The sequence below is a fragment of the Podarcis vaucheri genome (genome assembly GCF_965113315.1).
Source record: "Podarcis vaucheri genome assembly, chromosome: 14".
In the NCBI taxonomy this organism is placed as follows: Eukaryota; Metazoa; Chordata; class Lepidosauria; order Squamata; family Lacertidae; genus Podarcis; species Podarcis vaucheri.
The window spans coordinates 36141120-36164923 of record NC_138752.1 but is presented as its reverse complement, the minus strand read 5'-3'; the positions used below and the strand labels follow the sequence as shown (position 1 = coordinate 36164923).

Genomic DNA, 23804 nt, shown 5'->3' with positions numbered 1-23804 from the left:
TTTCCCTAACCTAGAATTAGAACCAATAGGTGGAAACTAGCAGGGGATCATGGCACATTCTGGCTGCAAAGTAGAATAAGCTTCCACCTAGTCAGATATGTTTGATAGTGGAACACCAGCTTGCCTTGGGAGCTGGCAGGATGCATTTAAAGAGAGGTGAGGTAGCAAGCAATGTCACAGATCCTGCAGTGAGGAAGGGTGGGCTGGATGGCTTCTGGAGGTCCCTTGTGTTGACTGCGATATTATAATTAGGCAGGAAAGGCCTAGGAGATCAGCCCTACTCTCTGGAAATGAAAGATTCCTGTGTTCCCTTGTGGTGTGGGGTTGCAGTAGAGATGTGGTTCTGAATCCACTGGCTCGCTTTGAGTGTGTGTTTTCAGGGTTGGCGTCAGCTCCCAATAACACCAGGCAGCTGAGAGCCCCCTTGGCACTGCTGCAGGCTTAAGACCTCCTCCCTGTGTGTGTGTGTGTGTGTGTGTGTGTGTGTGTGTCTTAAGAATCAACAAGCTGCCATTTTAAATTTCCCACAATGCCCCAGAGCAACACTAAATCAGGCTCCTCTGGGCATTATGGGAAATTTGAAGTGGCCGAAAGCACTGGTCTGAGAGCTGCTGCTGCTATGTAAGCCCACTGTAGGGGGCAAGGAGGAGAGCCCCTCACCCCCCACCAGGCTGGAGTTAATCCTGCGCATGCACACTCAAGAGACCTTAGACCCAGGCAGCACTGGTACAAGATAGCACAAACTCGGTCAACACTGGAGCAAAACTCAAAGGAAGAGGAGGCTCAGGAAAACATTGGAGAGCGGAAATGAAGAGGACAGGGGTTGAGGGGAAAAGTTAGCAGGGTTAGAAAAGGAAGGTAAGAAAAAAGTGGGGCCAGGTAGTATTGTTCTGCCTTCCACTTACCTGCGGGAGTCTAAACACCTTTTTCGCTTACAGTTCCTCAGAAGGGGATTTGTGAGGTAAGAAGGACGCGCTGTGTCTCAGATAGTTTAGAGGGGTGAGAAATTTTGTGGCAGCTGCTAACCAGAGGTGGCTTAGAGGCACTATGGGGCTCTTTAATAAAAGGTTTTTTTGTAGGAGTTCTACAAGGGTGACACAGAGACTAAGGAGGAGCAAGATGACAGCCAGGGCCACACCTTCAATGGGCTGTAAGGAGGAAGGCAGGCAGGAGGGGGCTGGCTGAGGGCAGAGTGAGATGGGTGGGGCAGTGGTCACTCTGATGGACCAGCCTCCACAGCTTTGGTGATCACAACCCCACTCCTTTGCCAAGAAACCTAGAACTGCACACAACTGGACACGTTAGGTCAGAATTGATTTGCTACGTAGTATTCCCCAAAGTGGATCCCAAAAGTTTGCGAACACTGATCACCGCTGTCCCTCCTCTCAGCTGTAGACCTTTGTTTCAAGATGAATTTTATTAACGGTGTATTGCTCTTTTGTGCACTTTGTGGAGATCTTCAAAACCAAGAAGAGGGCTAGAAACAGGTTTAGTAAATACAGATAAATAAAATAAGCGGGGCTTGAGATTTATGGGAGACACCAGTGACAGCTTTTAGCTCCAGGGGGAACAAAGCAAACGTTTTCCAAAAACAACATTTCCATTTGTGTGCAGTTGTAGGATCCCATCGGAGGGGCCCACACTCAAGAATGCAGGTCACAGATTAGTTACCGTTTAACCATCTTGTTGTACTTACAATCAGGGGATTTAAAAGCACAGTGAAGGGCAGGAGGCTCTCCCCATTAATTCAGTGCATGCTTAAAGTTAAAAAAAATGAGGGCCCTACTCTGTGTTGCTGATTAGGAGGAAACAGGTGGTCCATACTGATGAATGCAAAACGCAATGATGTAAAGAGCAGGGCAGCCTAGGAAAAGGGGACCCTGAAGCTTGATTCTCCCACGGCCCAAAGAGTTTTCACACACTCTTCTTTCCACCCACTCTGCCACCAGCAACACAACAAAAAGGCTCACTTACCACACCACTCGTCCACCCAGGCAAAAGCTTGCCTGTGGCCGATCAGCAAGATGTCCCGGATGGCCTGCAACCCAAAACTAGGTTAACAACTCCTCAGGTATCTTCTATCTTTTGGGGGGCAATGATCACAGCAAGCCCCATGGGGAAGGTCACCCCCCTCCCACTGTAACCACCAAAGGCTGCTATGCTAGCAGAGCAGTTGAGAGCCCTGCCAGCAGGAGGCAGCAATGCACAGACTGATCTATGCTCCAGAGAAGCCTTCCCTGTTTTGGATTGCACCTCCCATCAGCCCCAGCAAGCATAGTCCAGTCAGTGACTGCCTAACCCTGCTATGAAGCCAGTTGCTCCACGACCTTGCTGAGACAACATGGATGGTTGGCTCAGCTGCAGAAGCACTGTCTGTGGTCCTGAACACACCCTGATCCTCCTCCAAGGTGCTGACTTTTGCCTTCCCCAGGAACCTTTGAACTCCCCTGGCTTGAGCCACCAGCGCTCCTTGGAGGCAGACATTCCTGAGGATCACAACAGCAATCCATTGTGTTTCAGGGATGATGGGCTTTGTGGTATAGCAGCATCTAGGCAGGCACAGGTTCCCCACCCCGGCACAGAATATTGCTTTGAGGCAGGGGGATAATCTGTCTGATGAGAATCAAGGACTTCTCAAAACTCAGGAAGGGTACCTCCCACACTCCCAGCAAAAACAGGGCCCAGTCCATCCCTCCAGGTCCCCAAATGTCTCCAGGCTGAGCTCTCACCTTGTGAGCAAACTGCTCCACCCGTGTCTGCAGCCCCCACACCTCAAACTTGACCGTCACCAGCTTGTAGGAGCACATGATGGGTTTGGTATGCTCTCGCCAGCCCTCCCGGAGTGGGCCACGGCCAGTCTTGGTCGAGCTGAAGTACCGGAGATCCTACCAACATGGAGAAGACAAGTATAAGGAGCCAGTGGACCTCCATTTGAATAGCTTTAGAGAAAGACTGGACAAATTCATGGAGGAGAAGGCTACCAATGGCTAGTAGCCATGATGGTTGCAATCTGCCTCCATGGTTGGAGGCAGCAGTTGCTGGAAACCACAGTAGGAGAGAGCGCTCTTGCACTTGGGTCCTGCTTGAGGGCTGCCCTCCAGGCATCTGGCTGGCCACTGTGAAAACAGGATGGTGGGCTAGATGGGCTGCTGGCTGATCCATTCATTTTGATGGGTCCATCAGACCAACACTGGGTACAGCCCAGGATTCCTGGACTACACAGGCCTTTGGTCTGATTCAGCAGGGCTCTTGTTAAATGGAGCCTCCACACTCAGAGGCAGTGTACCTTGGAATGCCAGTAGGTGAGGGATAAACGCAGGCAGAAGGCTTCCTGCCCTGCCTGTGGGCTTCCCAGAACATCTGATAGGCCACTGAGGACAATGGACAAGATGGGCCTTTGGTCTGATGCAGCAGGGCTTTCCTTACAGTCACAGCAGGACTCAGGCAAGGGAAAGGCCACACACAAACCTGGCTAGACAGGTGCCTCCCTGCCTCGCGTTACCTCTAGGCTCCGGTAGTAGCGCTCTGGGATTTCATCAAAGGCGATGTCCAGGAATGTCACATCGTGGTCTCCCAATATGTTTTCCTTGTGGAAGATCTGGGAGGGCAAGAGGTAGAGAAAGAGATGGGGCTGTCAGGCCAGCAGCTTGGATGTAGGGCAGGGCATGATGCACAACAACTGGGGAAGGCCGTAGCTCAGTGGCAGAGCATCTGCTTTGCATGCTGAAGGTCCTGGGTTCAATCCCCAGCATCTCTAGCGCATGCCTCGCACCTGAAATCCTGGAGAGCCTCTGCCAGCCGGTGGAGGCAACACTGAGCTAGGTGGACCAAGGGTCTGACCTGCCTTCTTAATTTGTGTCCCTCCAGATAATATTGGACTGAAACTCTCATCATTCCTGGCTCCTAAAGAACTGGGAGCTATAGCTTGTTTAGGGTGCAGAGAGCTGTTGGGAAACCCCTATTCCCTCCAAACTACAATTCTCAAGAGTTCCCTGGGAAGAAGGACTGATTGTTAAACCCTTCTGTTAATTGTGGCTGTGAATGTGGGTCTCCTCTCAGCACTCTTAACAAACTACTGTGTCAACGCTTTTTTTTTTGGGGGGGGGAATCTAGATTGTAGATTGTAAGCTCCTCAGGGCAGGGTCCTGTCCTCTGCAAAATGCCATGCAGCAGAAAGCCCCTTGCCAACCTGTCTCCAACTAGAGGACATCAGCCTGAAGTTTCAAAGAGCCGCAGCCAATCAGAATAGGACCTGCTGGCTAAATGGGGGAATGGACCACCGATTCCATACAAAGGAGAGGCATGTTTCCCCCTTAACAGAAGCTCCTGATTGGCCACACTGCAAAACAAGGAACCCAAGGCACCAAAGGATACCCTCCCCACCTCCCATTGCATCCTGTTGCCTCTTTGTTAGGGATGGCAGACAGTTCTGTGCCAGATTGAGAACTCTTCCCAATTAGCACTTACATTTGTGCTGTCTCCGCAGTTGTCCTCGTACTTGGTCTCTATGTAGATAGAGAACTTTGGCAGGAAAGAGCACTGTAAAAGAAGCGAGGAGGAGAATCTGAGAAGGTGAACCAGGGATGGGGAACTTGAGGTCCTCCAGATGTTAGCCATGCTGGCTGGGGAGGGGGAGGACAGATGCAGCTGGCAAAGAGGAAGGCAGGCAACTACCCACTGCTAGTTGCTGCTCCTTCTCGCCTGCCTGGTCATGGATAACTCAACACCCAAGGGCATACTATGGACTCAGCTGCACAGCTGCAATTATAACGTTATAAGTGCATGTTAAAAATGTGACAGCAATGGCACTGGAGAGCTCAATGGCAAATTGCACATATATTTTATAGCGTGTTCCCCACCCCACCCCATAGCATTTTCATGGTGTTTTCTGTATCTGTGTAGATCCAGCCTGCGTGCCAGGGATGAAGGAGAGAGAAGTGATGACTGCAGCACTTGCTGAAAGACACCAGCTCGTAAAATCAGGAATGTGTGTCTAACAGTGTGATCCTATACACAGTCACCTGGGAGCCAGTCCTATTGGACTCAACAGGGCTTACCACTGAGCAGAAAGGATTGAATGGGTGCAATGCTGCAAAAATGGGCAATAATTTAAAGGGCCAGGGTGGGAGGAATAAAGGAAAATGGAGGAATGGGAGGGTTCTGCCCAGATTGATCAGGTTATGCTTCTTTAAAATGTATAGGTCTGGTAGCAAAGCCTAGATTATCTCTTTGTTTTATCTACTGATTATCACATTTATACCCCACCTTTCCTCCAAGCAGCTCAAGGCGGCATGCACGCCTCTCCCACTCCCCATTTCATCCTCACAACTACCTTGCGATGTAGGTCAGGTCACAAGAGAGAGTGACTGGCTCAAGGCACCCAGTGGGCCTCATGGCTAAGTGAGAATTTGGCCCTAGTACAACACTCCAGTCACTACAGCAGTGGTGCTATCATGCATTATAATTTTGGGGGAGGGAAATCCAGCTGCCATCAACCGCTGCTAGCATGGCCAACGGCCCGAGGTTGGAGAAGGCTGGCCTAATCTACCTCACAGGGTTCTTGTGAGGAAACAGTGGTGTTGGGGAGGCCATGTCAGCCACTATCAGCTTCTTGAAAGAAAGGGGAGGATAAACCAGGGGGATTTCACAGGCTGACTGCGACATCCTCAAACCAGTCCTTCCTTTCCTCCCTGTCGCATATTCACTTGTTCCCATGTGCAGCCTCCTGCCTGGAGGAGTTGGTGCTGCCTCAGGACCACTCTGGAAGTCCAGGCTACAAGCCGTTCCTTTGGAGAAGCAGCAAAGTGCCTAACACGCAAGCACATCTTGGCACTTACCGTGTACTCTGAGCCGATGGCGAGGCGATTCCAGGAATCCGCAGGACAGCAGAGGAAAGAGACAGAGAAAACCAGCGATGAGATGGGGAGGGACAGTTGCCGCAGGAGCCATAACTGAATTTCCCTTGACAACTTAAGCCACCCAGCTCCAGCACAACAGCCCAGGCAGAAAGGAGAAGCACTGGCTGAGGTTCAATGCACTCAGCCACGTTCCTATCAGGAAAGCTGCAAATGGAAATCCAGGGAAGCCTTTTGCCCAACTTGATGGGTGGCTCAGGAGTTGTATCCAACTAAAGTTCAAAAGATTCATATACCGCTTGACTGTAGGAAACCTCAAAGCAGTTTACAAAGAGAATAAAACACTGAGATCATTCTTAAGAACAAAACATAGAAAAAACCCAACAAACCATAAACACATTAGCATTCTAAATATCTGGATAAGCTTATCTAAACGTTTTCAGCAGGTGCCAAAGTCAGTACAGTGAAGACGTCTGCCTGACATCAATCTTTTAGCGTGGCAGCTCCTACACTTTCGAATTCCCTATTATCATTTTTATATCTGTGTAGATCCATTCTATGTGCCAGGAACAGAGGAGAGAAAAGTGAAGATTGCAGCTACCTCACCCGACACTATTCCATTCTGGGGTTCTCAAGAGGTCTCTAGTTGGGCCCTGCAGAAAGAGGTTGTTGGGTGAGACGGAGATTTGTCTGATTCAGAAGAGCTCTCCTTACCTGTGATTGTGTACGGGTAATAGTTCCAGGCCTTCTCTGTGATGTAGAATATTCGTGGCGTCACAGCGCGAGCCCAGCTAGGCAGCTTGCTAATGGTGGGACAGCACAGCATAAAGGGGAAAGCAGAGAAAATCTTAAAATGGGCATGTCTAAGCCCAAGTAGGCAAATCTTTAGAACCCAAAAGGGATGTGTAAGTGCTGTAGCTCAGGGGGCAGAGGATCTGCCTTGCATTCATAAAGTCCCAGGTTCAATCCCCAGCATCTCCAGTTAGGGCTGGGGAAAGACCTCTGTTCAAAATCCTAGAAAGCACAGAAGATAAACTGAGGCAGAGAAACTGTAAGGCACCAGAGACTTTGCATTGCAGACTCTGACAGTTAAGGCCCAGGCCACTTATTCTAAACAGTGTTTTTGCCTGGCTGGAATGAGTCCTTGAACTCTGATACTGCCTCTTGCTTAGCTGGAAAGGGGCAGAGAGAGGTGTATGCATGTGTGTAGAAACTACTGTACAAAGGTAACGTTTACATCCATTGCTCTGCACATTTTTGCCTCAGGCAAAATGGCATGTGGCCTTTGGAATGTTCCCGAGAAGGAAATACAGCCCTTGGGCTGAAAAATTCCCTCTCCATCCAACAGCCAAATGCTTCCATGTGGCTGGAAGGAATGGCTGAGCACAGACACAAGGTTGTAACACCTGGGGCAGGGAAGGGAGAGGGAAGACAGGAGCGTTTCTTTGTCACTGTGTCGTGAAGGGCTCAGCAGGGGAGACGCTGGCTCTCGCGTCGCTTTAGACCACCAGCTGAAATCTCACCGGCTTTCCTGCAAACAGATCAAGCGATGCGGCACCCAAACTGTGGGGTGGGAAAAGGCAAGGGCCCCTCCGTCCCAACCGCTTTGATTAGATTCTGCGCTCTATAAATAGCATCCCCCGAGAGGAGAATCGTGAGAATGCAGTCTAAAAATACCGCCCCCTCTTGCACGGATGGCTCCCGCAGCAGCTAGCGGTGCAGTGAGACAAGTCCACGCAGCCAAAGCTGTCTCCAAAACACACGTTCTGAGCCAATGGACAGTTGGGCAAAAGGGGACAAGTCTTGGCAGCCTAGGAGGGAAGCTTGCAGCGAGGGATGTGCATGTGAGTGTGCGGAAGCAAGGGGAAGAAATGAAAGGGAGGAGCCGGGAAGCAGAGAGGGGCTGCCTGCCTGATCCATTATGCCGGGAGCATTTGGAAGCAAGGGGATTTAGCCTTGCTGAAGCTTATAAGCATTGCCTATTTTCAGCTGGGTGGGTGGAATGACAAGTGAAACTATTTGTAAGGCCAAGTACATGGACAAGCCAAGATGTTTTGCCATCCTGAGCATGTCAGAGAGCCAGAACAGAGCCTCTGCTTGGAAAGATGCCTGTAGCAGCTGTTGGTTTTGACGAATGGTAAGGGTTAGGCAGAGGGACACAGGTGGCACTGTGGGTTAAACCACAGAGCCTAGGACTTGCCGATCAGAAGGTTGGCGGTTCAAATCCCCGCGACGAGGTGAACTCCTGTTGCTCAGTCCCTGCTCCTGCCAACCTAGCAGTTCGAAAGCACGTCAAAGTGCAAGTAGATAAATAGGTACCGCTCCGGCGGGAAGGTAAACGGCGTTTTAGTGCGCTGCTCTGGTTTGCCAGAAGTGGCTTAGTCATGCTGGCCACATGACCCGGAAGCTGTATGCCAGCTCCCTCAGCCAATAAAGCGAGATGAGCGCCGCAACCCCAGAGTCGGTCATGACTGGACCTAATGGTCAGGGGTCCCTTTACCTTTATGGGTTGGGCAACATGACGCTGGACTACAACTCCCACCAGCCCCAGTGTTTGGGGTGATGGCTATTGTAGTCTAGCAACATCAGTGGCAGAGTGTCTGTGTTGTATGCAAAAGGATCCCAGGTTCAATCCCTGGCATCTCCAAGCAGAGCTAGGAAAGACTCCTGCCTAGAAACCCTGCAGAGCTGCTGCCAGTCAGTATAGGCAATGCTGAGCTAGATGGACCAATGGCTTGGCTTGGTATAAGGCAGCTTCTTGTGTTCTTACCCCAAGCTAACACCACCTGTGCAAACTGCACACACGCAGATGCACAGACACACACACTCCCCAGTCACGTTCAGCATAACCACCAGCTCTACAAGGCCTAGATTTGTTTAGCAGCAGTAGCAGAAAGGAAGCAGGAAATTTTAGCAAAGCACAGTAACTTCCTCATTCCACTCTGCTCTGGTGCTTCTAAGCCAGACATCACTGGAAGTCAGCCAAAGGAGCCAGCACTCCACTAACTGGCTCATCAATGGGCTGAGAGATAGGGCTGGAGGGCAGCTCTCTGCAGGTGGCTACAGCAGCTGCCACAACTGATGGCTGCTACTGTCACAGAGAGGCTTCTCTCCTTGTGCAAGCTTTATGTAGAGCTCACATATGAACCAGGGTCACAGCGACGGGCAGCAACTACCACCACCAAGTCAGCTGGACTCTCCCACCAAGATTTACAGAGAAAGAGGATTATTTCAAGGAAAGGCTGTAGCTTAGTGACAGGGCATGTTTAGCATACAGAAGGTCCCAGCAACTGGCATTCAGAGGCAGTGGAGGCAGAACACAGATGTTGTGGAATACTAGAGATGTGCATGTTGGGGCTAATGAGAGTTGAAGCTGAAAAATTATGGAGGACACTAGATTGGGCAAAGTGTGAGCTTGGGTTCCTCTAGGCCAGTGGTCTCCAACCATAGGTCCCCAGATGTTGGTGGACTACAACTCGCATGGTCCCTATTAGCTAAGTTGGCTGGGAATGTTGGGAGTTGTAATCAAGAACATCTGGGGATATTTCAAAAACCTCCTATGGAGGAGCAGTTTGAGAACAAAACGTGGGAGCATGGCCTTGTGGTTAAACTTTACAAGGATTTTTATTTCTTAGTGGCAGGAGTTCATCAGATTTCCTGCTCAACTGGTTCTCTGTGTTCTAATGGCTTTTCTTTGTCTCACCAAATGCCAAGATTTAACTTTTATTGTCTCTTGGTGAAACTTTCCTCTGCTCTGTCCAGTTCTCTGGAATTAATGTCTACAAAATAAAGAGGCAGAGCAGCCTTTTCCCAACATGGTGCCTTCAAGCTGCCAAAGAAAGACAACTAGACAATGCTCCAATCTCTCGGGGGGGGGGGGGAAGCAAGTAATGCATAGGTGCAGGATCTCTCTCTCACACACCCACCCACACCCACCCCTCTATTCTGCCTTGTGGATGCATTGCAGGAAACCCTGACCAGCACCCAGTTTTTCCAAAGTGCAAATGTTTCAGGACAGTGTTGACCTTTTAAATAGAAGGATACGCTTCTCACCCTTCCGGTGTGTATAACAGGGATGGGGAAGCTTTCTCAGCCCGAGGGCCACACCCCCTAATTGGGAATCTTCTGGGGGGCATTCTGCCAGTGGTGAGTGGGGCCAGAGGCAAAACTAGGTGGAGCAATTTATGTGATTCTTTGTACAGCTGGCTACATTCTAGCTGCACAAAGCCCAAGTTTTCTATACCTCCAGGAAGCTAGAGGTGTTATTAAAGTTTAAGGATACATTTCAGGTAGGAAAAAACACTCAAGAAGGGCAGCCAGTGAAGGGTGTGGCTTGGGGAGTGTCCCAAGGGCCAGACAGAGAGGTCTGAAGGGCCACATTCAACCCCCAGAGCCAAGATTCCATCTAGGTCCGGATAAATTTTTGTCATCTAACAAAGCCTAGGAAGAGAGAAGGTCAACCAAGGCAAAGAATCACAACATTTGGGGGCGGCCACTGAGAAGGCCCTTCCTCTTGTCCCTGTCAGCCGAGCCGCCTCAATACGATACGATACGATACGCTATCTTTATTGTCATTGTCCCATACAGAACAATGAAATTGAAAAATCTACATAAGATATTCAAAAACCCCTAAAAACTCTGAAACCCCATTTTAAAATACAATATACTCCTTATACTGTGTTTAAAACCAGAATTGCATTTGGGTAGAAACTGTTTCTCAGGCGGCTAGTCCTAGTCTTTATAACCCTGTACCTTCTTCCAGAAGGCATGACACAGAGAAGGGCCTCTCTGCCAGATCTTAGGGTCTAGGAAGTCCTTCACACTCAGCTGTGCGCATACACTAACATGCCCCACTCCATTGACAGGTATGCCTGCACTGCAGAGTACCTTTGTGAGGAACGGGGTCAAGTCAAGCAGAGACAGCTCCGTAGGTGGCAGATGTGAGCAAGGGGAGGGGGAGGGCTATGCCTTTTGTCTCCAGCGGTTTTCAAACAAAAGCCAGTCTTGAGTAATTGTCAGAATCCATGACAAGTTAATTGGAAAGCGAAGAACAAATGGGGAGAACAGCAAAACACTGAATCAGCAAGGTACAGCTGGTGGGTGGAAGGGGGGGATGGACGATGATAAAGCTCAGTGGCAGAGCACGTGTTTTGCATGTACAAACTCATACCCCACTGGCTAATCTGAGCATGGGCATCCACATGGGATGGGAGAGCTCCCCCTCCCAGAAGAACCATAACCCCCAGATCTTCAGCTTTCATTGTACAAAATGAAAAGGCTTGGCCACACCCGTACCATGCACAATACTACATGGCCCCAACTGCACGATATGTGTAAAGCAGTATTGTACTGCTTTTAAACAGTGTATCTGAAGAAGTGTGCATGCACACGAAAGCTCATACCAAGAACTAACTTAGTTGGTCTTTAAGGTGCTACTGGAAGGAATTTTTTTGCTTTTAAAGAGTCGTGGCTTTCCCCCCAAAGAATCCAGGAGCTTTAGAGTTGTTATGAGACCCCTATTCCCTGCCTAGAGTGGTTTAGCAGGCAATTCCTCTTCCTAGGGAAGTCTTGAGAATTCTAGCTGTCTGAGGGGTCTCCTGACAACTCTCAGCAACTCTTAACAAACAATGCTTCCCAAGGTGTTTTGAGGGAAGCCATGACAGCACAAAGTGACGTGAGAGTGGTTTAAATGTATAGTGCTTTTTAGAACGCTTAAAAAAATATTGTTTGGTTCTGGTTGTGTTTTTTGCCTGGAGGCTCCTTGGGAGGAACGATGGGAGATAATAATCTGAGATCATGGCAGATGAAGATGATGGACTTTTTGGAGCTAGCTGACCTGACCGGAAGAGTCCGCGACCAGAAGGAGGAGGAGTATCAAGAGGAATGGAAGAAGTTTAAGGATTATTTAGTTAAATATGTTAAGATAATTTAAATAGAATTACTTGTGAGTAACAGATTGGCCTAGGATTTAAATATGTGAAATTATATAATACTATGGATAGAAGTAAAAATGAAAAGAAAGAAAGATGTTAGTTGAACAAGTAGATCTTATATGAACATAGTGTTGGAAAACTGCTACAAGGAGCTATATGGAAACTCAGCTAGGGGGATTTGAGGAAGTCACCCAACAATGATAACAAAAATGGGACTATAACAGTTAGGATAAATGTTTGTTTGTTTGCTTGCTTGCTTTTTGATATAGTAATGTTTTTCTTGTTTGTTGTTATGTTTGTTATAAATTTGGAAAATCAATTAAAAAAATAAAATAAAATCTCAGATCATGATTTCTTTTCTTTTTTCTTTTTTTAAAAAAAAACCCTACCCAAAACCACACTCACAAAGATAACAACAAAAGCCACTGGCTGGCTTCTCACCTGGAGAGGTGCACACGTTTTTCGGTGAACTGGCCACAGCCGTGGACAGGGTCTTCGTGGGGCTCATTCTTCACCACTTCCACACCTTCCCCTTTGTCGCTCTCTTGGTGGCTGTGCTTGCTGATGGTGTACAGCTGCCCAACACGGTACTGTTAAGGAAATACAAAAGACTGTCATCTTGCACAGCTCAAGAAGCCGAGTTGAGGGGGCCGAGTGGGGAGGACTGAGAGCCCCTCTGCCTGCCATTCTCTCAGCCAAACAAACTCTGCTTGCCTGAAGCCGGACTGGCCTGTTGAGATATGAGACTCAACACAGCCGCATTCCTGTTATTTCCAATGTGTGGGTATAAGTGCTGTTCCTTAAATGGCCAAAACAGCCCCCCTCTGCCCACAATAGGGAAGGGGACGCCAAACTTGGGGGAACCCCTAAGTTCAATATACAGTCTACCCTTCTCTAAGCTTCCAAACCTCCCCTTCTGTCCAAAATCTGTAATATGTGGATAAAGGCCTACACCAGAGAGTTGTCCTAAGAGTTACCGGGACAATATACCAAGAGTGTTTGACCACTCTAAGGCTGAAATCCTTTACACTCACCTGGGAGTAAATCAATGACTTTTTAAACATATTTTTTATTAAAGACTTCTTATTGTACAAAAACATGTGTTGTCTCTTTTTTCAAGTTGTGTTTTCTACAATTCAGTTTCATTTGTTGTGAGACATTAGTGTTACATACAATGTTAAGTTATGAGGAAAAGAGGGAGAGAGGGGGGAAAGGTGAGTGGGGTGGGGTGGTTATGTTAATAAGACTTACTTCTAAGTAAACATGTAAAGGATGATGCTATAAAATACCACACTATTTTTTTAAGCTTTCCTTTTTTTGGAACCTTTTTTTTAAATAGCTCTAAACGGTTTTTACGAGGTTTGGGGTTTTTTGCAAGATGCTCCCCTGTTAATTTGTCTTTTAAAACTGCTTTCATCTGGGTATGATCCCAAACCTAGCAAATGTTCTATTTTTACAAATTCCGCCTCTGTGCCCCCACAAGCCTCTTCAACTGAAGCAAGAAATCTTATCTGGAGCTTTACCACAAGAACGAAACATATAGGAAATGAGATGCTAAGTACCTAACACCCACCCACTCGAAAATCTGGCAAAATCCTTGCAAGCTCACATCCCCAACTTTTTCTAAAAACATGCAGTAAATGGAGATGTACATATCTATTATTTTCCTGCTCCTTGCGGTAAGAAGAATAGCTCATCAGGGTCAAGGGTAGATGAAACCTTTTCTTCCAAACATTGAGCTTTCAATTCATGCATAGATACACATACACACGCACACACATATATATTTAAAGTTATTCAGGATCATTCAAATGTGGCAACTTGAAACTGTTCAGCTCAGGCTAAGCTTTCCCACTGAATTTACCTGCATTTATTTCATTGTTAAAGCATTTCCCCACACAAGGCACACAAAATGGTGCACTAAAAAAAGAAGGCTATGTGCACACCATACACTGCAAGCGCGTGGTTCCTCCATCTCCCATCATCCCTGACCATTGGCTATTTTGGATGAGAACATAGTCCTGGACTAGGTGGGCCTTGGCCTTGATCCAGCAGCCAGGCTCTTCTGACAATCTTATGGTGGACGAAACTCCTCCTGGTCTGGCCTTTCCTCTGCATTGTGAACTGTAAGCTCTTGGGAGGCAGAGACCCTGCCCTCTTGTATTCTGGAAAGTGCCATGCGCTCTGAGAGCACTACATCACTAAATCAAACAAAACAAACAAGCAAGCCACAATGGAGGAAACTTCTCTTGGCTTCCCTGCACCCGGTCACCATTTCATGGACCACTTTCTGGAAAACAGGAGGCGTGATGCGTAGCGCAGAGCACCACAGGCAGATCACCCGAGTGCCGGCAACAGAGCCAGGGCAGATAAGGAGGGAGCTCCCCACCCCTGCGCATGCTGCACACCAGACTCCCAAAGTGCCTAGGCAGAGCCTGGGAATGTCCTGGTCTCAGTAAGAGCTGTTTTGCACGCATGGGAGAATCCATCCTGCCTGGAGAAGGTCACGGCTGGGGCACTTTGGGGAAGCCCAGACAGGCTGTGTTTATGGCGAAGAATGACCTTGGCCTGTCCTGAACGGGGAGGCCGCAATTCCCAAGGTAGGAAGGAATCCAGGCATGTGACAACAACGAGAAAGCAGTGTGTGTTGTGTGTCAGAGAAAGAGAAAGTGTGTGTGTGCTGGAAGCTGTGTACACAGCATACATTTAAAGCACATTTTCCCCCTACCCAGAGGAAACCTGAAGGGAAGTGCAGTTGGTTAAGGATGCTGGGAACTGTAGTTCTGTGAGCGGTGAACTATAGCTTCCAGGACTCTTTTTTTTGGGGGGGGGGATAATGTGCTTTAAATGCAATGTATATACACAGTCAGAAAGACGCAGAATCAGAGTGGTAGATTTTGAGGCAGGGGTGGTGCTGCTTTTTTCAGCCTGAGGGCCGCATTCACCTCTGGGGAACCTTTCAAGGGCCACATAGCAATTCTGGAAAGGGGCAAAGGAAAAAAAACAACGGCAGAAGCTGGCTGGGTTCTGCACACACAATCCTCTCTACCCTCCATTCAGGGAAGCAAGGGGCACGATTGCGGCTCAAGGACACATTTCAGCCAATTTCAGGGTACAGAGAAGGGCCTATGAGAGGCGTGTGGCTTGGGAGATATCTGGGGGCCAGAGTGAAAGGCCCAGGGGGTAGTATTTCGCCCATCACTCTTGCTCCCCCCCACCCCACAAACACACACCCCACAAACCGGCCACCACACTGTAGTCACAAGGCTAAGGAGGCAACATAATGCATGAAATGTTGCTGCCATCCTTAGGAGCACCGGATGAGAATGTAGTTGGGATGCTGGAAGGAGCATGGGAAGCTGGGAACTGAGTCAGGCGCTTGGTCAAGATAGTCCAGTACTATCTACACTGACTGGCAGCAGCTCTCCAGGATTTCAGACAGCGTTCTCTCCTGGCCTTGCCTGGAGGTGTCAGGGATGGAACCAGGGTTCTTCTGCATGCAAAGCAGATGTCCTATTACTGAGCTGCAGCCTTTCCCTGCAATGTCTCCACCAGCTTGGACTGGTTAATGGCTCTCTCCAACCTATTTAGACTGGGGCTGCATCTCTCCACTGGTCCTATGCACATGGAACAGCAGCACCTGGAGTAACGGATTCCTGGTTTTGACCTGACTCAGCCTTCTGGGCTCTGGGCTTCCGTTTGACGGCTGCTTACGGCTCGGCTCCAACAATTGCACAAACCACAGCTATTCCTTTGGGGGGTGCAGCACATTCAGTTCTTGTGCCGTCCTGGAAAACGGAAAAGTCATCCAACCACAGCGGCTTGATATTTGCATGTGTGGGCCTGGGTAACTATGGAAAAAACTCACCCGTCAAATTCAGCTCTCCAAGGGATCGGCTCAACCTGAGGCTCCCCAGGCTAATATTCTCTCGTCTCGTTCCTCTCCGAGAGCGACTCCCCTCCTTTGCAGCCTCCCGTTAAAAAGATAAGCTTTTAAAGTAGCCGATGTGTTGTTTCCTTATGGCTTTCCATGGTGTGATTGGCTTATTTAAAAGAGATGGTTTCAAAAGCAAGGCTGGGGAGGGTGTCTGGCCTGGAGAGAGTCCCGAGGGCCAAGCAGAGAGAAATGGAGGGCCGGATTTATTTCCCCCTCTGTAGCCTGCGAGGGATTTTCACTCAGTTGTACAGCATGTCCTTTGCATGCAGTTGGTTCCAGGTTCAATCTGTCGCATCTCCAGGTAGGGCTGTAAGAGAGCCTCTTGTCCTGAGACCCTGGAGAGCTGCTGCCAGTCAGTGTAGACAATACTGAGCTAGACAGATCCGTATAAGGCAGCTTCTTGTGATTCCTAGGTTCCCCATCCCTATCATACAGAGGTGTTTGCGGTCCACTAACTAAATACAAGAATTTTTCTGCAGACATGGAAAAAGCAAAGTAGAGGCTGGTTTATTGACTGCCAGAAAACACTTACAGGAGGGGGATTGTTTCTGCAAGGTAAACACTGATGCCAGGGAAGCGATCAGGTTCCAGCAAATTCTGAATATGCTAGCTGGGGCTGTTTGCTCAGCCCCGACAAAAAAAGAGAGTGGCAGCTGTGTTGAAATGAGCTACTTTTAGCCTGCCATACGGATGAGAAAGGGGGAGCTGAATCACAAAACGTGCTGTGCGGATTTCAAAGCCCATGTGAGGCCTCAGCCGTCAGGGGGAGCCTTGTCCAAGCTGGCTCAGCCCTCAAAAGATGTAAATGGAAAGGCCTCTTCAAGCATGAACAAAGTGCCATCCTCTCCTCAAACTTCCAAAATCAGAAGGATTTTCAGAGCAGAAGGAGGTGCAATATCCTGGCAGCTTCCAGGTCCAGCTCTGCACATTTGAGAAACGAACTTTGCTGGTGAAGGTCCTAGGGCTGCAACCAGGAGCCACAGGAAAGAGAACAGGGACTAGCACCATACGAAGTACTGCAAATTATTAGGGCAAGTATTATGTATCTGCTCAGACATAACACCAATGTTCCCCAACAATCTTCCCCCTGCTCCCAGTTCTGTCCAAACTCAATTACTGATTTGCATAAAGTATGTCTGTGGAGGAAATGTATGCAAAAATATGGTATATTTTATTACATTTATACCCTTTGCAGCAGCCCCAACACCCTTTCAAGGAGCTAAAGGCAGCAAATTGGAGTCTTCCCCTGAATTTTATCTCCACAGCAACCCTATGATGTAGGGTTCAGCTGATTACTGGGTCACATACACCCCATATGATTAACATTTAGGATTCATATAGTGCTTTCAAAGGTCAAAAATACTTCACGTTGCGGGTACTATTAGTGTAATCTTTACAATGGCCCTTTAAGATAGACCATTATCATTACCCCCATACTGGAGGCTGACATGGAGAGAGTAGACCACCTACAGCCACCTAGTGAATTAATGGCAGCCCATCTTCTCTCTCTGGTTAGGTAAATGTCTGTGGAGGCAATTTACCCAGGGAAGCTCTTTCACACAAACACTTCCCCCCACGTGAAATGGTCCCGTGCAAGGACTGTGGAGCCTCCATGAGGCACAGGACCCCCCAAAGTGAATTAAAGTGAGATAGCTATGGAAATATCGACTCTTCTTCCACCTTAAACACAACCAGAATTCTCTTGTTTCTGAGAGTCAACTTGCACATTGCCTTTGCCTTGGTTTTGTAGATATGTAAGTACAGCTAGAGGAAAACAAACAGAGCAGAAAGTAGCAACACAGAGATCTTACCCCGAGGCTGTATAAACACGGAAGTTTATTTCATTTCATGACATTTCCCTTGCTATTAATTTCCACATTATATCTGAGCTTTCACACAATGTAAAAGCCACTTCTAGAAGTAAAGTGGAATACACTTCAAGTTCAGCACTCTTTCCCACTCTTTTCTGGAAGCAGTTAACATGGAAATGAGCTCTAAACTTGCATGATATTCCACTATAGTTCCAGAAGTGGCTTTTACATTGTGTGAAAGCTCAGATATAATGCTGAACGTAACAGAAATGGGCAAGTTGGGGAAATGGAATAAACTACTATGTGAATGCAACCTGGAACAAACCAATATGCTAAAATGAATCCTGCATAGGGCTGATGTACAACTACTCCATTTTCCACACTGCCAAACAACACAATTCACTCAAAAATCATCTGTGGGTTCTCCTTGAGTAGATACACACCTACTCATCCATACCACCCATCTACTCCCTCTCCATTGACACCAATTGTCCTCCATGGCATCCATTACATAGCCAAACCTGATCAACTTTGAAGTGTGCTGATTGGCTAGGAAGCATTCTGCTCACATGATCCCTGACTGGCTAGGACAGCCCTGCAGCTGACTTGGACTGAAGCTGCCCTCATCCCTGACCATTGGGGCTGGTGACAGTTGTACCCTAAAACATTTGGAGGGCACCAGGCCGCGGAACTTTGAGTTTAGGATCATACATCTGACAAATCTTTTATTTAGCACCCAGGAAAAACAAGGGCACTCAAGAGGATAGGGTTGCGGGTTGTTTGTGTGAGACGAATATTCAAAAAAGCAAGTACTTGGGAGAGAAAATCTTTATATGTCCACTACATGGCTAAAACTGGAGGATATTCATCATAAGTCTGAATTTTGTGTTAACTGGAACATATCCAGGGCATGTACACCACCACCTTGCACACTGCAGTACAAGGATCTGGGAGACCAGGGTTCAAATCTCTCCTCTGCCATGAAGCTCACTGGGTAACCTTGGGTCAATCACTGCCTCTCAGCCTAACCTACCTCATAGGGCTGTTGAGGGGGTTCAATGAGGAGGGTGGGAAAACCATGTACTCCACCTTGGAGCTCCTTGGAGAAAAAGGTGGGATGTAAATGTCAATCAACCAATCAATAACAGAGGCTGGATGTAGAAGTTATGACCTGTGGAAGAGCTGGAACATACATCAGTCCCAAGTCCTCCATAGAAAAATAGGAATTCTCCTATTGCACCCCTCCCTCGCTTGCTAGAAACTTAAATGTGACTACTACTTTTCTTGCTCGACAAATAATGTGGGAGGGGGGAGAGGTTCACTTGACAATGTCTTTGCATACTCATTATTTTATTGTTCTGCTGAAGCTTCTTGTCACCACTCTAACTGCTGGAGAGCTATTATCTGTACTCCATCAAATTGTCAGTGTTATCCGCATGTTAACCTGAAATCACCACTCGCGCAGCGCATTACTAATCACCACACTTTCCCAGAGCAGGGCAGAACTGCAGGGAACCCTTGGACCAGTGCAGTGCCTGTCGTCAACATTTATTTTATTTTATATTTATGAGATTTATATACCACCCTTCAACACAAGTTCTCAGGGCGCTTCACAATATAAACATTGCTGCGTCCACAGCAGCGGATGCTTCCAAGAACTCTGCTCCCCATAGAAAACCGAAGCATGAAAAAAGTGGGGTTGCAGCTCAGTGGTAGAGTATCTGCTTTGCATACACAAGGCCCCAGCTTCAATCCCTGGCATCTCCAAGCCAACATGAGCAGTGGTTTCTCGGGGAACCACTGTAGACACTGAACACGGACCAAGCAAGCCACTGGTGCAATAGAAATAGCCTATCACGTAACGATCCAATGATGTTTGTGTCCATCCTTTGGAGGGAACCAGGCTTAGGAAAAGCCAGTCACCTATGGTGGGTCAAAATTGTCTACGGTAGACCATGGGGAGAAGCTATAAGAAAGCTAGGGATGAAGCAACTTTCTAGTCCTCAGGCCGTATGCATTCAGTTGGACTAGTAAAATCTTCTTGTGCATTAGTAACTTTGGTCAGTGACCACATTTCACCCAACCTACAGCACTGGAAACTGCCTTATACCCAAGTCAGAATATTTGTCCACAGCACAGAATTTTCTAGTTTCCAGCAGCAGATCAGGGTCTTAGGCAGGGAGAGATCTTCCCCACAGATGGCTGCCTGGCCCCGCTTATTTGGAGATTGGAGCTGGGGACTGAACTGGGGACTTTCTGGATGCGAAGCATGTGCTCTGGTACTGAGCCACAATTTCTGCCTGGGGGGTGGGTTGCAATGTTTTCCCTTCCCCAGTATCCCTGAGCCCAGAAGGTCATGCTGCCCTAAGCAAGCAGGATGGCCACGTGAGCGACGAGGTCTGCCACATCTATGCAAATGGTATGAAAACAGTGTTAATTATATAAATGCAAAATGTGCAAATGAACTCTTTCCAAAGAGACAATCAGCCCAGAACAAACTGTCCGCCTCTTCTGCAGGGGATTCATCCTTCTTGGATGACATCGCTACAGCAGCACTGCACCTTTGTTAGGACCCTTTTCCTAATGGGCCAATTTGGCCACTTGCCATTTGCATCTGTTTTGGTGCCAAGGCCATCTTCCTTCTCCTCTGGAATAACACTGAACATGCTTTTGCTGTTCAAAAAGATCAAGTCGATCTGAGCCATTTATCAAACAGCTTCTCCTGAGCAGAGGCTCCAACCAGCGTAAGCTGGTCCATTTGGGCAAATGGGGCACTGCTCCACCAACCTCAGTCTGCCCTCAGCCAACCCATACCTGCTCTGCCTTCGTAACTTACAACAGGGCCAGCGGGTGGCACTGGCTGTCAGCTTTCCCCTCTGTCCTTATCCTTCATGCTGCCTTCATTGGAGGAGGAGAATGGGGACAAACGCAGAATGGTTGGCACTCTCTGCCATTGCCTCTGGCACCACCTACTGGTGGTCTTCCTGCCTTCTGCCCTACCGGTCCCAACGTGTACCAGCCAACACTAACTCCAAACTTTCAGCAGCTTGGGGAACATCATGTTGAAGCAATGCAGAAGAGAGAGAAATAAGGGGAGGCGGGTGCTTGTAACTGCAGCCACTGCTGACCAAGAGGGAAGTCTTAGATCTAACACCAACTAAACTTGCTAAAATGTATAGGACAAGAAATAAGGAGTGTTGGAAATGCAAAGAAAAGGAAGGGAACTTATATGTGGCAGACTTGTAACAAGGTAAAAGCATACTGGGAAATGATATATAATGAGTTAAAGAAAATGTGTAAGTCAGGCTTCCTCAACCTCGGCCCTCCAGATATTTTGAGACTACAATTCCCATCATCCCTGACCACTGGTCCTGCTAGCTAGTGATCATGCGAGTTGTAGGCCAAAAATATGTGGAGGGCTGAGGTTGAGGAAGCCTTGTATAAGTACTTTGTTAAAAAGCCAGAAGCATTTTTATTGGTTATAGTGGGTGAAGAGATACCAAAGTGCCGATCAAAAACTGTTTACATATGCAACAACTGCAGCAAGAATCCTTTTAGTCCCAAAATGGAAACAACAAGAAATACCAACAAAAGAAGAGTGGCAGATGAAGATGGTGGACTTTGCGGAATTGGCGAAGCTGAGAGGAAAAATCCGAAACCAACGTGATCAAGCTTTCCAAAAAGACTGGAGTAAATTTATACAATTCTTGAAGGACCATTGTAAGCAACTAACACTAGCAGGGTTATAAGAAGACTTGTAATGATAATTGTTACTACCCTTTTATATTTATTTAAAAATTGTGATATTCTGAATGAGTGAAACATAAAATGGAAAATGTATAAATGCTATGATGTACAAATGAATTTTGAAAACCATGAGGTGGGAGGGAGGGAAGTTGACAGGCTCATATGAGCAAAAGAAGTGGATAACGAAGATGTGTTTAAATATTATAAAATAGAAAATTAATAAAAATATTATACAAAAGGAAAGTCTTAGACACTTTTCTAGTGGTCTTCAGTACCAGGCACAGAATTCTTCCACCCATCACAGAATCATAGTAAGCTGCATTACACTAAGCCAGAACACTGGTCCATTTAACTCAGTATTGCCTACACTGACTCGCAGCAGCTCTCCAGGATTTCAGACTGGAGTATGTTCCAGTCCTTCATGGAGGTGCTGAGGACTGAACCTGGGACCTTCTGCATGAAAAGCAGATGCTCTCCCACTGAGCCACTGTCCTTTCCCAAGTACCCTAGGAAGCTGCTCTATACCAAGTGAGATCATTACTACTGAGCTGTGGCCTTTCCCATGACTACTTCTGCCGTGTACTCCGGGATGGCACACATTGGGTAAAACCCTCTCCACAACTTTGGAAGTAAACTGCATTCCTTGTCTGGAATATAATGAATCCTTATGAGTGAGTCAAACAAATCCACAACTTGTGAATATATAGATATTAAGATGAAATTTTCAGAAGGCAGAGATGCTTTGCTTTAATCCTGCCTTCCCAATGGCTAACAAGAGCTGAATAAAGGAAGTTCTATGAAAACATAAAAACATAAGAGCAGCCCTGTCGGATCAGGCCAACGGCCTGTCTAATCCAGCATCCTGTTTTCATAGTGGCCAAGCAGATGTCTGTAAGAGGACCTGAGAGCAACCATATCTCCACTTGCAATTCATAGCAACTGGTAGTCAAGAGGCATAATGGCTCTGAAGGTGGAGCTAGATAGTCTTATCCACCCTGAATGTGTCTGAACCCCTTTTAAATACATCCAGGTTGATGGCTATCACCGCTTCCTGTGGGAGCAAACTCCATAGATTAACTATGCACTACTATGTGAATAAGTTATTTTCTCTGCCTTGAAAATCTTCCAACGATCAGCTTCACTGGTTGGCCCCAAGTTCCAGCACTGTCAGAACATCCTTGATTTGCAAAATATATTCCTGCTGCAAAGCTCTTTTATTTTTTGCAAGGACGGTAGGGTTTGTTAAGCACTAAACTTGCACAGCTCTGCCTTCTTGAGTCCTTTGCATTTTGCAGCTGCTAGGAAAGGCACTGGCGTCTGTGTAATGATCTACGTACGCAGTTACCAAGACCTCGTCCCTCCAGGGCAGCCGGGATACAGGCATACTAGCCTTCTTTAATATGCCTGGCCGGGCTGCAAATTGACAGGGGTGAAGAAGATGTCTGCTGTGCTTTCTCCTTTTTTGGATAAAGGCAGACCACAGATCTTTCGGTTGTATCCAAATAAATCCTACTCAAAGTAAACCTGTTGCAATTAATAGTCCTAAATTATCAACAACATATTAGTATCATGGCTTCCCTCAAAGAATCCTGGGAGATGTTGTTTGTTAAAGTTATTGAGAGCTGTTAGGAGACTCCTGTTCCTCTCATAAAGCTACAACTTTAACAGTCAATCAGTCTTCAAAGGGAACTCTGATTTTTGTAGCTCTGTATTTTTGGTTGAAGCATAATAGAGGAGGGGAGAGGTGAAAGCAGGTTTGCAGAGTTACTGGCTATTTTTACTTGACCTGTTGGTGAGCTTTATGCTCACTCAAATTTTGGTGTGTGTTAAATAGTTGACTTTTCCTTTTTTTTAGTGCTCTGTTGTAGAGATATTGTACTGTTTATTACGCACTGCTGTTTTATGGCTGCACTTAAGCTGTTTTTATTTGAACAGCACAGATCATCGAACAATAGAACTGGAGAGTTGGAAGAGATCCCTCTTTACATACCCAACTCCCTTCTCTAGACACGTTGCAGCTTGCCAATATCCTTCTTAAACTGTGGTGCCTAGAACTGGACACAGGACTGCAGGTGGCATCTGACAAAGGCAGAATAGAGCGGTACTATTACTTCCCTTGATCTGGACACTGTTGATGCAGCCTAGAATTGCATTAGCATTTTTTGCGGCTGCATCACACAGCTGACTCATGTTAAATTTGTGGTCTACTGGGACGCCTAGATCCTTTTTACATGTCAAGCCAGATGTTCCTCATCCTACATTTGTGCTCCAGGAAAGACTAGAACCGTACATTTGTCCCTACTGCTATTCATTTTGTTAGCTGTGGCCCAGTTGTCCAATTTATTAAGGTCACTTTGAACCCATGAACCCCGATACCTCTCCCAGTTTGGTGTCATCTTGATTTTGATGCACATCCCTTCTATTCCTTCACCCAAGTCATTTTTAAAGACAACCCCAGACCCAGGACAGAATCCTGCAGCACCACATTTGCCGCTTTCCCCTGGGATAACAAGGAACCATT

General features: G+C 47.3%; 1 protein-coding gene across 1 annotated transcript in view; it reads right to left on the bottom strand.

Moving 5' to 3' along the window:
- LOC309518766 (cytoplasmic phosphatidylinositol transfer protein 1-like) overlaps window positions 1–23804 on the bottom strand; it is a 42881-nt gene that overhangs the window by 4833 nt on the left and 14244 nt on the right. Inside the window, exons 3-9 of the mRNA XM_082199259.1 lie at window positions 12230–12378; window positions 6570–6658; window positions 5838–5845; window positions 4468–4539; window positions 3503–3598; window positions 2730–2885; window positions 1975–2038 (exon numbers count right to left, since the gene is read on the bottom strand). Of these exons, the coding sequence (XP_082055385.1) occupies window positions 1975–2038; window positions 2730–2885; window positions 3503–3598; window positions 4468–4539; window positions 5838–5845; window positions 6570–6658; window positions 12230–12378 (634 nt within the window). The remainder of the gene's footprint in view (window positions 1–1974; window positions 2039–2729; window positions 2886–3502; window positions 3599–4467; window positions 4540–5837; window positions 5846–6569; window positions 6659–12229; window positions 12379–23804) is intronic.